This window comes from Calonectris borealis, chromosome 3 (assembly GCF_964195595.1).
Source record: "Calonectris borealis chromosome 3, bCalBor7.hap1.2, whole genome shotgun sequence".
Taxonomy (NCBI): Eukaryota; Metazoa; Chordata; class Aves; order Procellariiformes; family Procellariidae; genus Calonectris; species Calonectris borealis.
The window spans coordinates 60,416,239-60,431,315 of record NC_134314.1 but is presented as its reverse complement, the minus strand read 5'-3'; the positions used below and the strand labels follow the sequence as shown (position 1 = coordinate 60,431,315).

The 15,077-nt window shown below is 38.3% G+C and overlaps 1 protein-coding gene across 2 annotated transcripts; it reads right to left on the bottom strand.

The window, feature by feature from the left end:
- Positions 1-6,542: 6,542 nt before the first annotated feature.
- CENPW (centromere protein W) lies at positions 6,543-14,514 on the bottom strand. 2 transcript variants are annotated; one of them, XM_075145782.1, is made up of 4 exons: positions 14,284-14,489; positions 10,662-10,749; positions 9,202-9,315; positions 6,543-7,499 (listed from the first exon to the last, which is right to left on the bottom strand). In XM_075145782.1, the coding sequence occupies exons 1-3, from the start codon at positions 14,374-14,376 to the stop codon at positions 9,251-9,253; spliced, it is 246 nt and encodes an 81-aa protein (XP_075001883.1). In that variant the 5' UTR covers positions 14,377-14,489; the 3' UTR covers positions 6,543-7,499; positions 9,202-9,250. The 2 variants fall into 2 exon arrangements, with proteins under 2 accessions (XP_075001883.1, XP_075001884.1); XM_075145783.1 differs by lacking the exon at positions 10,662-10,749 and having other exon boundaries at positions 14,284-14,514.
- Positions 14,515-15,077: the final 563 nt, after the last annotated feature.

The following is a 15,077-nucleotide window of genomic DNA, read 5'->3' as shown; positions in this document are numbered from 1 at the left end:
TGCTAGGTTCATGAAAATAATACGCCAAAGTAAAACTGCTGTGCTTGCACTCATCCTGTGTTTTTACTATTGCCTATTCTTCCAACTCTTGGCTATAGCTGCACTGCCAGCTAGCTGTTTAGCAAATAAGAAAAGTTCAACGTAAATCATGGTAGCATGAACAATAACATTAACAATAAAATTTCTGTGTTTGTAGGTACAAAGTTATAGTACAATTAACACCTCACAATTAGGATAAACTAAAGCAAATTAATTAAAATATTCTATATTAATGTCCATAAAAGCACAGAAAAACCTAGAGGAAAGGTTAGAAAAAGCTAGAAGATTCTCCAGGGCAGACCTGCTATAGAATCATGTGGAAAGACACCAAGGCCATTCCAGTACTGATGTCCAAAGGAATTCCCCCAGGATGTTATGGATACAGCAGTATAACTCCCAAGACCTGGATAATTTGCCCAAGGCAGTTCCTTACTTCACACACCCATGGCTAGCAGGAGAGCACACGCCACAGGGCCACAATAGCTGAGACCAGGGGAAGTGTCATATTCTGCCTTGACTGTGAGACTGAAACTTTCTGTGGTTTTTTTCCTGTTTGGAACCGTTCTGAGTCAACTGTTCCTTCTCTCCTTCCCATTTTATAAACGTCAGTCAAAGCAAGGAAAAGAAAGCTTCACCTAGCTGTTGATGGCTCCTTCGAAGCTTTTTCCTTAAATTGTCTTGAACTCAGAATACATTTCAAAGGCAACAGACTGCTGAAGGATTCTTGCACTAACTACAGTGCCTATTCTGCAAGTTAACCATCTTTGATAGCTTTCCCTTCTTTCCACTAGAAAACAACCACCACCACCCCCCCTCGCTCCCCCCCTCCCCCCCCCCCCCCAAAAAAAACCCCCACAAACCAACCCCAAAAAACCCACAAGTAGTGGTGAAGAGGAATTCTCATTCTTAATTCTGCAGCCACTTTTATATATATATATACACACACTAATCTATTACAAACATCTGTAGGTGAACAACCTGTTGGTCATTTAAACGTTTAAATGAAAAATGCATTATTGCGCAAATTCACATAAAGAATACTAATGTGCCTTGGAAGAAAATTGATAGTTAATCCATTCTTTTGGCAGTAATGGATTTTTAAATGCTGTTGCTGCCCTAAAATAAAACGTCACTACGTTCTCCAGTCTTACCCAGAAAAGGAAAGGGAAACAATAAGGAAAATAAAACCAAGATGAATTACTGAAAAGCAGGTAAGTTAATTTACATATACTGTTATGTATTTTGCAAAATTTTAGTAATTATGGAAAAGTTTCCTGTAAAGCTCTTAGACCAAGCAAGATGAAATTCTTTTGTCCACTTCTGATCTGAATTTTCAAGGTTTATTCATATGAATTTGTGGAAAAAAGGTCCAGAAAAGGCCACAGGAAAAATACCGTCAAAATTAATTACCACGTGGAACTCTGATGACAATTTAGGAAGGTATCCCATATCACAGAAAACCTTAGTTAAGATGAAGTTAAGGTTGAACAGACACAGCACTAACTTTATTGGAAAAAGTTTTAGAAGGCCATTGTTACTTAGAATATATGAAAACTACCGCTCTCCTGCCCCAAAACCCAACTCTTTAAATTTGGAAAGTCCAGGAACCCACAATTAAACTTCAATGTGAAAAACAAATTGTGAAACTACAGAAACACAATTAAGGTTGGCCAGACAATCGTTTACTATGCTATGCGCTTACATTTCCTTTTTCCTTACTGCTCCCCACTCTGGTTTTTTAAATTAGGGTCTGTCTTTAACTTATTTTTAATTGCTAACCAACCTTCAGGAATCAGTAATATTTGAACAGCTGACCAATTTTGGAAACAGCATTGTACACATGTAATTTTCTCTGAAGAGTGAAAACAAACTAAAGAATAAAAAATTTAAACATGTTTAAATGTAACCCAGCATCAGTATGTTAACTTTAGCTTTTACCCTGTGAGTACCTTCCAACAGCTAGGACTAGAGGCTTGCTTGTACTAAGAAGATTTCAGCTATGCAATCAAATTTTAAAAACTGGCTTACATGTTACTTAAATGTTTTACTTTACCTGGTTTATTTATAAAACTTGCACAGATCTCATTAAAACTGATTTCAGTCATATAATCTGTGTGTGTACTTACCTGCTAAATGAAAAAGTTCACATTAGTCTGTCAATTTTAGAGGTTAGCACAAATGCAATTAGACCAATTTAAACCTGATATAAGGGATTAGAATCTCCAGCTAATCTAACAATATTCCTTATTACATTTACTTGGAAGTGTTTGCCCTTTATAATTTTTGGTTCAGGATCTGTTCAAATGTCAAAATACGTATCTTTCTGTGCTTTCTACACACTTAGGAAACAAAATAGGAGTCTCTGTTTCCGTAGAGCCTGACCTAGTGCTAGGAGGTTAAGAGCAAGCCATTCCTGTAGGAAGTGCTCTTGGTTTTATTTAACTGCTGCAATCACATTAATATCCAATAGTAAGGCTGCGTCTACATTTCTTTTGTACAACAAAAGTAATTTTAGGGCTCTTTAGGCGTTTTTCTATGCGCTACCAAGTTCTCCACGCACTGAAATCATTCCCCCAGGAAAGCGACCTTCTCAGTAAGAAACTTGATCTTACAGGTATCAAATGACCTGAAAAGATCTTTCAGCAGTTTGGTCAGGATAACATTAATAACCCAGCCCATGGGAGAATATTATGTACCAAAGCCCGTGTGAATTTGATGAATGTGAACTGCAAAGAAACTGACATACCCCCAACATTGTTCACCAAACAGTAAATGAATGAATACCAACTGACTATGTCTGCAGAACCACCAGCTGTCAGGTGGGAAGACTCTTCACCAACTTCCTCAAAAAGTTGCAATTCTGTATTTAGTAGAACAAAAATGCTGTCAGCATCTTCTCACCCTAGAACTGAAACTACTCAGACATGTAAGAAATTTGTTCTCTTATGCTCTTTTATCATATCCAGGTAGGCTACCACAGCAGCTACAAGTACAGTACCATTAAAACATATCAAGGAATCTATATTCCAACACATATATATAGTATATTGAACTGAAGAACAACTACACACTGTGCTTCGAAAGAGTCTGAAGAACTTAAATTTGACATATAGTTTACAGCTCTGGAAAAAGAAATTTTGTTTTACTGTAGTCAGTACTTTTATTGAAATATAAGTCACACCTTCTAAATACATACTCATAATCATAAGTCACCTCAAAACCCTATAGGGAGTTACAATGCTCTATCATTAGTTGTTCTAAGCTGATAAAAGACTAATGGAATGCCGAGTCAGCAATTCAACCAATACGAGCTATATGTTTTATAGTTAAGGTTGCTATATGAGCAATGTCCTGTACAAAAACCTCCTGCATAAAACTGCCCATAGAACATACCCGTTTTAAAAACGAGGCTATGTCGTACAAATAACTATAGACCTATAACTAAGAAAACTATCTGATGCTGAAATATTAAGCTTTAAAGAAAGAAAAATCTTCGAGATCCATCAAAGCCTTGCATATCTGACTTTTACCCTCTCAGCATGGATCAGCAGAACACCCTTTTTTGATGTGAATGGGAATTTTTTTTAAACATTAATTGCCCTACATATGTCAGCAGAGCAGGCTTGGTAATCTTCAAAAAGATAACTGGAAGTGTCACAACCTATAGTATACTTTTTAGTAGGAATAAACAGAATATGTTCTCTAACGGGAAGTTACTGCAGGGAAGAAAGACAGTTTTTGCTCTATCCCCACCTTATGGCTAGAAAAAGAATTTTCCTATTACAGCATACATATTTCTCAATTTTTTTCCTTTACTGTATCACTATAGCCAGAGAATATTTACTATTTGTATTATGCAACTTAATATTCTTTTTTAGCAACAGGCACTCCTCCACATACAAGCACAATGGACTTGCAACTCCAAGGCATAAATGTCCTCTCCAGCACCTGTGTTGACTTTCTGAATCAAAATATCAGACTTAATGATCCAACATAAATTTAGATTCAAATAAAACAGTGATTATTCGGGCCCTGGCCCACAAAGTACACAAGTTCTTATATTCCTGTTGACTCCATTAGGAGTTAAACAGCTAGATCTCTCCAGAGATCTAACCTTCACTGATATATCATTCTTAATATTCACACTTTTTAAAAAATATTTTAATGCTAATAATCAGGTGATTTATACCACTCAGAAAATATTAAACTTACATGACCTACAAATTAAAATAAAAGTATGCATGAATCTAGTGTTAAAGCTTTCACAGCTATCTTCTCTCTTTGCTTATCTTGCAAGCAAAAGGATGTGACCACGAGACCGAGAAAAGTGCATACTCTTCACAAGAAGACCTACTCACGTTGGCAAATAGCAGGTCCTCTTTCATCAATCACTCCATACACGAGATGAAACAAAAACAGCAGCAGCAGCACCACCCCACAAGGGAAAACACTCTCTTCCCTCATAGTCACCTGCTTATCAATAAACATTTTTCTTCTTCTTTTGTGCCTTAATCACTTGTGATACCACTCACTGGCCCAGGGACTAACATTAGCTACATGAAAAGCTGAAAACGAAGACAAGGGCCACCAGAAGTACTTTTGCCAAATTTTCTATTTCTTCATTTTGACTTTTCTCTCTTTGATTGATGGTCATAGTGAAAGGACAGGGTAGGATGTGAAACAGAACACTGGGAAAGCTGCAAAGAGGAGAGAGAGAATGGAAAAACTGGATAATGTCTTAGAGTGCCTTTAATTTTTTAGGCCTTCTATGCTGCTTTCCTGAGGAAATGAAAAGTCGTAATTGTATTGTCTGAGCACCTCTCCTTCCCAAAATCTCTTGAATCTTACCTTTAAAACCTGAGGAAATTCAATAGTGAGCCAATAGCCTCACTGGTTTCTGAACACTAAATTTCTCAAGGTTTCATGAAAACATTTGAGTAGAAGAGACACCTTATTAATCCAACAGCATGACTCTTCCCTCAATAATCCTTGCCTTTTTCCTCCTAACGGCAGAGAATCAACACAGGAATTCAAATAAGAGGACCCAATTTCATTAGGCCTTCTACCACAGATCTAGTTTAAAAAGACATTTTCTAGAACTACATGCTTTGATGTTTTGTCATTAAATAGAGATTCAATAACAGAAAACAGATTATTAGTATATCCTCCAAGGTTATATTAATTGGAAGTGTTCATGAGTATTTATGTTGTAAGGAGTTTTGATTTTAAAAATCCAGTAAGGAGTACTAGGTAGAGAAGAGACTCTATGTGTATACATGAAGGAGTACAGAAGAGCTGCCAAATATGAATATAATTAACCTTATGGTGAACATTCAAGAAGAAGATAGTAGAAAAGCATAATACCATTGTATATTTCTGAATGCTTAACCACACTACGACAACCACATTAATTTTCAGTAAGCATTTATTTAAAGTTTAAGAAAGAAACCTGAATACTTGCCAAGCTATTCAGGTCTTCTGAATACCTGCCTGCTTCAGCTACTATGAAACGTTCACAAAGTACTGGCAATCTAGTGACAGGACACATTGTGACTCAAACTTCTCAGAGCTTACAGAAAAAAGTCCCTCTCCTATAAAAAAAAAAGGCACCTTCTTAACCATGAATACAGGCCAAAAACACTGCATAAAATATTAAAAAAAGTACACTGGTGGCTGGTTTTAACCCCTTCTTGCCTCCCTTCCCCAATGGCAGCTGATCATCCATCTACTACATGAGTATGAGAACATTCCACTAAGCTCAGAGTGGATCTTGCCCCTAGGCAAATCAAAAAACAAAAAGTTAAAGTGGACATCAAAACAAGTTCCAAAAGAAGCTACAGCACTCAAACAACTGTACAATGAGGAAAGGTATGTGGTTATACAAGACTATAAGAAAGTATTTCAGGGAAAAATTAAGAGAAAACATTTCTAACAAAGGAAAATCTAGTGTTGCAATAAAATTGTTAAATCACAGACAGTAATTACAAAGAAAAATATAAATACCTAGTCAGATCTCCCTTATTGCTGAGAATGTATTTCAGATTCTTAAGTCCAAATATCCTCTACACATGCATGTTCTCAGCTTTCTTTGTGGATTCCAAGGGAGTAAGAGAAGAAAATGCAGAATAAGGAATCTAATCAACGTTACAAGAAGCAGACTGAACTAAGCCCGGAGTTAAGTAAAGCAGAAGAGTCATCCTTCCGTTCTGCATACTGTAAAAGGATGACTTTTCATAAGTTGTACAGTATTTTAAAAAGTACGTGGACATGATACGAAATTTGAAGTTCTGGCATTGCTCCAGTTTCCTTAGACTACAAAAATATTTATAAAATGCAATTCTTCCTTGCTGAGTTTCTAGAATATACTCAGTAACATGTTAAACAAAATTAGACTACTCAATACATAATGCTTTAAAAAATTCTTTATTTTAAGAATAGTTCACTGTGCATATGAAGGATCAGCTACCACATATTTCACAAAATTGTATTATCAGCTCAAACTGTAAGATTCAACTATATCTTTATTAAAAGATTTATTAAGCAAAGCATTCAGCAACTGTTTAAAAATATCAGATTAGGAATAGAATATGATTTTAATTTAAAAAGATATTTTTATACAATGTACATTTCCAGACTTCTGACAAGTTAGGATGACACTCAAGAAGGGGGAGGAAGTAGCTTGGCACTCATGCCATCTTATCTTCACTATTTGTAAAGATCTAACTTCAAAAACATCAGCTGTGCCAGATCTTTTCTTTTCCATAATGTGCATCTGTCCACACCAACTGAATTAGAGACCACCAACTTGTCTCATATACCACATCAAACAACAGGCCAGCTTAACAGTTCAGAGCATGATTTAGAAATACAAAATATGTATTCTTTCCCCAGAACACAGAAGTTTTAGCCTACTTTTCAAAGTAATTTTAAAAATATTAAGACATTTGTAAATAAACTGAAGCCAAGATATTTAATACACTAGTTTCTACAGCGATTGTTTTGAAAGCCAAGGTTTTGTTTAGCTAGTAAATCTGCTTTGAACTGCATAATCTATAATGGATTTAGTGAAACCTGCATTTTTATTACTGTTCTCCTTTAAAAGTTTCACACTTCTAATAATAAATGATGCATCATACCTGAAGAGTGACTATGGTATAGGCATTCCTCCATTATTATGGAAGAAATAAGGTACATCAAAAGTCTTAAATGACAAGTGACACACATTTTAAAATTATGCATGAAGTGTATTACATGAAAATATACATTGTAAGATTCTTAATTTTTTTTTTTAAAGAAACAGCAAGATACTCAGAGTCAGGAGATAGACATCAATAAAACTAAATATTTCCACAAGTGCAAAAGCTGGCTCACAGGATCTCATGTTAGTAAGAAAACACAGAAAAACATGCTTTGAAATTCCAGTGGTCTGTTTCCTAGCCTCTGCTTTTCTTTAAAATAACCTGCAAAAAGAAAAAAGTATATTTATCACTGCTTTTATCACTACAATCCAGGCAGCAGTAAGAGATTCAAAATGCTAGGCTACTCAGACCAAAGGTTCACCTAGCCAAACAATCTGTTTCCAAGAGTAGAGTCACCAAGGGTAAAAGTCTAGGGAAAATGTTAGAAATAAAGCAAAAGCATACAGAAAAATGCCATATCACACAGTATTTTTTTAAATAACAACATTCGTAACCAAGAATTCTGTAAAATAAAAGGCTTATTTTAAAAATGACTGCTGAGAAATGGCAATAGCACGCTCAAGCCCTCAGCAGATTCCTTGAAGCTCTTACCCCGTTAGGCCTACACAAAAAGAAAAAAAAAAAGATTTGCAATTATACAGCTACTATACTCAATTTTTGTTTGTAATGCCTTATTTCTTTCTATATCAAGAGTGCCCAGACCCTTGGAAGGACATTTTTTGGTTTGGAGTTTAAGTTGAAAAATGAACTTCAAAGCCCAAGTGGGACCATTTAAGTGTTAACATTATTAAAACACAGGCAGTTTTTCCTTTCTTCTCATCTTGAACAAAATAAATGGAGGACAAAAATGTTCAAATAATGTTAAGATTGCAGTTAAAAAGAAATTACAAATGCGTAAGATTCCAACTGTAACATTCACTTGGCTACTCTACACATCCTGTATGTATTTCTGTTACTATAGTAATATAAAGTATCAAACTAAACATTTCACCAGAGGGAAGAAAAAAAACCTGAAGATAAACAGAAGCCACAGGACCCAAGTATCAGATAACACTGAGTTTTGTTCTTCCAATTTGCCCAGCAGGAGTAGGTGGTTGAACAGATAACTCAATAAATTAAAGAGACTGAGTTCCTTATGAAACCTAGGTAAAGCAGATATATCCTAGCGAGTGAAACGAACTACAGAATACAAAAGGATTTCAGTCATACTTTGACACTACTCTTACTCTTTCTAGAGAGAAAGCTGCATAACACCTTCCTCTTTCCCTTCTTTTGCACGTACACAAAACTTAACATGCTCTGTAATGCAGGGGATTCCTCCTTCACAGATATTCATACAGCAATTTTTGTTACGCTGAACTACCCATACAACAGTTTAATCCTCCCTCAGTTCTTCCCTTGCCGAATACTACATCGCATAAAGTATCTGTTTATTCAAGTAGTATCCACACAATACTGCAAGAATCCACTTCAAACAACTTTCAGACTAAGCAGGTAAGAACTGAAGGCATAAGAAAGATATTTGACCCTCTTTGAACTATTTCTCACTTGTTCCATAAAGCTTCATTTATATTACTGAAGTTAAGACAGCATGCTTCCTTGATATAGTATCATCTAAAATAAAGATCCTCCAGCTCTGGAATTTGCTCCTGTTCCCTGGACTTTCAGCCCATGGATGCTTGCTGGTAGACTACTGTGTAGACTTACCCACATATTGAAACTATAAATTTAAGCATGGAATAATCAAGAAAAATAGGGCTATATTTAATAGGGCAAGGAGACTTAATTTGATGTCTTGGTAACAGTGAATTATGCCAATGATGGATTAAAGAACATTACGTTTCTGCAGGTTTTGGATTATAAATAAAAACACAACAACACTAACACAGAAAACTTTTGTATATGCTGTCATAATACATTTTACATTAAACAAAAAAGAAAAATATTAAAAATGCTTTATTACCTTTGCTGCAGCTACAGTGTGCTCAGGTTTAATTATTTTACTTTTGTTCTCAAAAGCGTTTGTCCTGGCTTCTTCTGCTAGCCGATGGAGAAACAGTAAGAAGTTCAAATGTACCTTTTAAAGAGGGAAATAAAAAAAAAAAAAATCAAGAAGGATTCAAACTGTTTAAGCACATTTTGGTTTTTTAGAGGCTCATTGTTTGAGACAGAAGATTTGCATATTAGACTGCTTCCAAATTCCTGAAAGGTGTTCTCAGGAAAATGAAGTACCACTCAGTTCAAGTCTTAATAAATTCCCAAGACATTCCTTTCTGCATGACTCTTGTAAATATAGTTTAAATTTAGCATACTTAAATTGTAAAAGTGCTCTGGAAATGATCATACAAATAACAACTGATCTAACAGAAATCAAATCTGATTTTTATTAGCAGTTTTTTATAATAAAATGTAAATATAAATATCAAGAGAATAAGGAGGAGCCTTTTTGCTTACTAGTAAATATAGTCAGCTTTCCGCGGCTACAACGGCCAGACTTTTGATGAACAGCAAATTCATCCCTGCCTTATCACCAAATGGACCACAGACAAGTTCAAGGACTTCTGCCCCTTTCCAGTGCAAAGGAGCATTGACATTAATTTCTCCAGAACAAGAAATTCTCCGCTGTCAGGAGGTTCCATCCATTTTTTCCCAGCTCATCACTTACTTAACCTTTTTACATGAAAAGAACTGGTAGGGCAGTATTCCGTTCAATACAAAATGCTCCTCTGCTAGTACAGAAGCAGCAAAAATTTCAGCAGGCAAGGAACTGCTCCAACTTGGACTAAAAACTGCCAGCCAAAAGAACCCCTGTGTAATAAGGGACCTATAATACAAACCTCTAGCATTATACAGACATTATGTGAACTATTTTAATAGTCCAACCTGAAAATTGGTAATTGCATCTTTTGTAAATTAAACTTTCAAAATATATTAACTTTGCTATGTAAAGTGTACAGAAACACTTTTTCAATCAAGAGCTCAGAAAAATACTACTGAAATACATGAAAATTTTATTTATATGAATTAGGTGATACACTTATTCTGCCACATCTGATCTGCAAAGCCTAGAAGTATATAACAAGGAAAGTTACAAGTTAGAATTTATAGGAAATACTTTGGCAGTGGGTTTACAGCACCAAGAATCTGTTAGAGGACAGGCATTTCAGTGTTCATATGACAAGCAATTTAGGGGTTTTTTTAATCTCCTGAACTAATGAAGCCAGCGTGCAATAGATAAATTTACATAATATTTGGCATTATTTGGAAGCATCTACTACATAAAAAGCAGATGTTCTTGCAGATTTATTTAGCAAAATATTAAAGCCATTTTTAAACTAGTCTTGAGTTACTCACACAGAAATAATCTCCAACAGAATCAAGCAGTGGCACTAAAACAGTGTTCAACATTAGAACTCTCATTACCAGACTTATCAACGTGGAGGTTAGATTTCTGGAAACAACCTGGGGGAGAAGAGGGAGGCAGAACAAAATCTTCCTCCTGCTGAGATACCTAAAGGCAAAAGTGTTAATTTTAAAACTGCCTTTAAAAACTGCACCTTCTCTCAGAACCACTGTACCTTTACTTTCCTATTTTCAAAGTGAATTGCTGCATGTGGAGAAGCTTCCCCTGAACTCCTATAGATTTAAACATAGTCACATAACTAAAATCAGAACATTCCACAATAAAGCACGCATGTTAATAAATATTCCAGATTATTCAAGGCAATTAAGAAAGGCTAATGAAAGGCAGAATGACTGAATACCATGAATGGGACAGTTACTGACAAATACCTAAGTGATACCACATTTGTTTAAAGGCATTGCTTTACTACGTATTAAAATTTAAAAAGTTTTGAAATGCTCATGAAAACCACCTTACACAACAGAATGCTTATTTCCCATAAAAGAAAGGTTGTAAAGTTTTAAGAAGGTATGTAAAAACTCACAACACTGCTTGCAGAGCAACTTCTACACACCTGTTCAACAGAACTAATGAACAGTAGAAACAAGCCCTGTAATTTTGTTTTGCTGCCATAACTTCAGAACAATTCTGTAGACTGATATTTTGCCTTCAGTGTACACTTATTCATCATATCTATGCCGATAATGAAGAAAAAAGGGGTCATTCAATGCAATACTTCCATGCAAAGCTTTTTCTGCAATGTAAATACAAACATGCCCTTCTAGCATAAAACAAGCAGCTGACTTCCTGCTTTTCTTCTATAATTTCAAGCTAGAACAAAGTTTGCAGCTTTTTCTTCTCAGACCATTGGGGGGGAATATCTGAACTTCAGTACTAAAATCTTTCCCTCTTATTTTCAAAAAGATAAATAATTGAGTTCTAAGAGTATTGGAAAAACCTTAAACAGTATTCCTATCTCTTCACTCAAAGATATTATCACACTCCTTCAAAAAAACAGCTTCTTGAGAAAGTTTGATAAAATTTGTTAGCTACACTGTGCACAGAGAAAGACGTTAACACTTAGGAAATAGTTTCTGACAAAGCTTCAAATTTCTCTCTCTCTTCTCAAGAGAGACTTGATCAAAAGAATCTGAAAAGTGAAGAAACTCCGTTCAGGTATTTAACAAAATTGCCTGAATTCTTATGTCTTTCAAACTTGTTAGTAATGATCATGTAAGAAGATATTGGTTTATTGAGGAAAAATAATCCCTGAAGGTCAGGAAAAGGAAAACAATCTGATTATGTCATAAGCCAAGTAGGCAGACCTCCTCACTGGACTGGCTAAGTACCACAGTAGACTCAAACATAAAGCATGGATCATTCAGGAAGATAGTCCAGAAACTTAATTAGCCAATTCTCGTATTTCCCTGCAGAAGACATAAGCACTCTGCTCAAAATGGTTTTGTCTTGTTAAGACAGCTACTATATAAATTTCTAAAGTATGCAATCTAATCACTCTTACAAGGTTTGTAGGGAATAAGAGACACTAAAAAACACTCTCAAAACTTGTTACTTGTTGATTATTTATTCATACAAATAAAGAGCTAAAGAGCTGTTAGCCACGTGCCTAGTTGAACATCATCATGGACAATCACCACCCCTGGACGTTCCTGTTTAAAGATAAAATAAAAAAGCCAAACCTCCTAACATTAAAGGCCATTTAATTTGACATCACCAGCAGAGATAATCTAAGCTTCCACCACATTGTTAAAATTCATTCTCATCTCATCCTTTGCGTTGGAATGAGTATTTGCATAGCCATATTTTAAGCTAGATCAGATTGTTGTTGTTCGTTAGTTTGAGTGAATTCAATTCACTCATTGTCTTTGTAGCCCACGGAACGCTAGTGCCAGGATGAGGAGAGATGGGAACCAATGACCAAGATGTGGAGGGATGTCCCACTTTCCCCTTTTCAGACAGCTACACTACCTTGAAGCCAAATTAACATGACCATGGAAACACAGACCAACTGTTACTAACGACTACAAAAAATTTTATTAGTGATTATGTGAGTTTGATTAGTTGACTACCGCATTCCACTGAGTAAGCTTTGACTGGGTCTGAGCACGAGTAGCAAGGGACCAGGTCCTTAGTCCATAAAATACTCCAAAGATAGCAAAAGCAGTAGGAAGAGATCATATTTTTATTAGACCAATTAGAAAAATATGTACTGTTTACATTCAAATGTAAATTCTCTCATGCAATTACCATATTCATTCATATTAATCTCGGGTTTTTTTATTTTTTTTGTATTTACATTTAGCTTCATATATCCAGATACCAACCTTCAAGATGCTGCAAGACACAACTTTTATACACATATGAAACATGGACTTACAATTCAAGTCAGGGACCATACTAGTATACAGTATCCATTAATGCTCTGAGAATCACACGCATTTGAAAACAAGAGGGCATGACAGTTAAGCCCAGTAAGTCACTTCAAAGAATATTTTTTTATGCACAGATATTTTTTTTTTCAATACAGCAGCTACCACAAGCTCTCTTGAGGTGAGGTTTCCTTGCTGTAGTCAAGTAATTTCTTGGTGGGACAAACCCTGTGCCACAAATCCCTTATTGCAGGTCAGAAGGAATCCAGCTTTGTTGGCCTCAGTTTTCTGAAACTTGGTCGATACAGCTGTTATCCCTACACCTTTATGGCAGGTGTTTTTAAACCATGAACAGGATCCCAACACCTTATTCTCCTCATTAGATTACTAACAAGATTTGTCATTCCTTAGTTTCGGTCAGAGATTACTTCGATGGCCTTCTACAAAAATATGATCATTCAAGATGCCTTAACAGCTTAGCAACTCATTAATTACAATTCAGTTGATTGATATCTGTATACCCGAACTGATCTACACAAACATCATCTACACGTTACAGCCACATAATCCAAATTCCTATTTCTCAGTCCACCTATATCAAACTCTTTGAACAGCAGTGTGTACATGTAGTGACACAATATTTATGCATCAACCTGTCCCTGAATCCCCAAACTCACTGTCAGAAACCTACAATACAATAGCCACCAGCAAAGCAGAAAGCTGCAATCGCTACTTATTAGTATTTTATTAGACTAACCAACGGTCTGCCTCCACACAAACTTTGCTTCCCCTCTGCCTGTAGGTCACTGCAGAAACACCATTAGTAGTAACTTGACATCCCATTACACCCAGCAAATCCAAAGTGCTCCAGTGGGCACAATCCATCGGTCCATGTCTTTCAACCGAGAAAACATTTAGAGACTAAACGTCCCTATTTAGGGACACCTGCCCCTAGGCAAGCAGAACAGCTGCAGCTGCCCGCCATAGCCAAAAGCCCAACTGCTCCGGGCCCTGCGCTACGACCCCAGGCTCCCCGGGGGAGTGTACTCATGGAGCTGGAGGATTCAGCCCTCGAGCTCACCGCGCTACCCCAGCGGCTGGGAACCGCAGCCGGCTGCTTGGAGCAGGCGCTGGCTCCCGCCTGTGCCCGGAGAAGGCAGGCTGGAGGCTGCCGGGCCCAGCGCTGAGGGGCGGAGCGGCCCGCACCCAACTCCAGGCCGCACACTCGGTGCCCGCCCCTCTCCTTCCTCACCAGCAGGTCGGCGTTAGCCGCCAGGCGTAACTGAGGCTTGTGCTTCTTTATTATTTTCCGCAAAGTGCTGCGGGGCGCCGTGCGCTTCATCATCCTCCTCGTCTTCTCGCTGAGGCCGCTGCCGCTGAAAACGGGCCCAACGGCTCCCGCCTAACCGCCCTCCGCCGTTCGAATCCGCCGCCCTGGCGCAGGCGCGCACCCGCCGTGACGCACTTCCCAACGGCCGCGCGCGGCGCCGCCCCCGAGGAGCGCGGAGGTGAGAGGAGGCCTCCGCGTCCCGCCCCGCTGCCGCCGGCGCGGCCCCTCCCGCTGGCGTGGACGCGGCGCTAAAGCGTTCCCCGGGGAACCGCGTGAAATCGTAGCCATTGAGGGAGAGCCGAGCGGCGCCTCTGCCCCGAGCGACCGAGCGGCTGCGGGGAAAGCTGGGAGGGAAGGAGGCGCCGTCCCACCTGCGCTTGCGGCTCCGCGCCTCCGTGCCCTTCGCCGGGCACCGCCAGCAGCGGTCCCAGCCCGCAGCTCTCCCCAGCCCCTCGGGCGCGCCGGGCCGGGCCCTCACCCCCCGCCGCTGTCGAGGGGCGGGGGCTGTCACGTCCCAACTGCAGCGGTGGCGGGCTCGAAAGTGACAGCCCGGTCGCGGAGGTTACGTGCGTGGGGTGAGAAGAGCTCCCCGAGCTGGTGCGGGGTTTATACACGGGTCCCGGGTGGGCACTGCCACAGCCGTTCCCCGCGCGAGCAATAACGCGTCAAACCGCTTTCCTTGCAAGCTAACTGAAACCGTGTTCTATCTCTGGCTT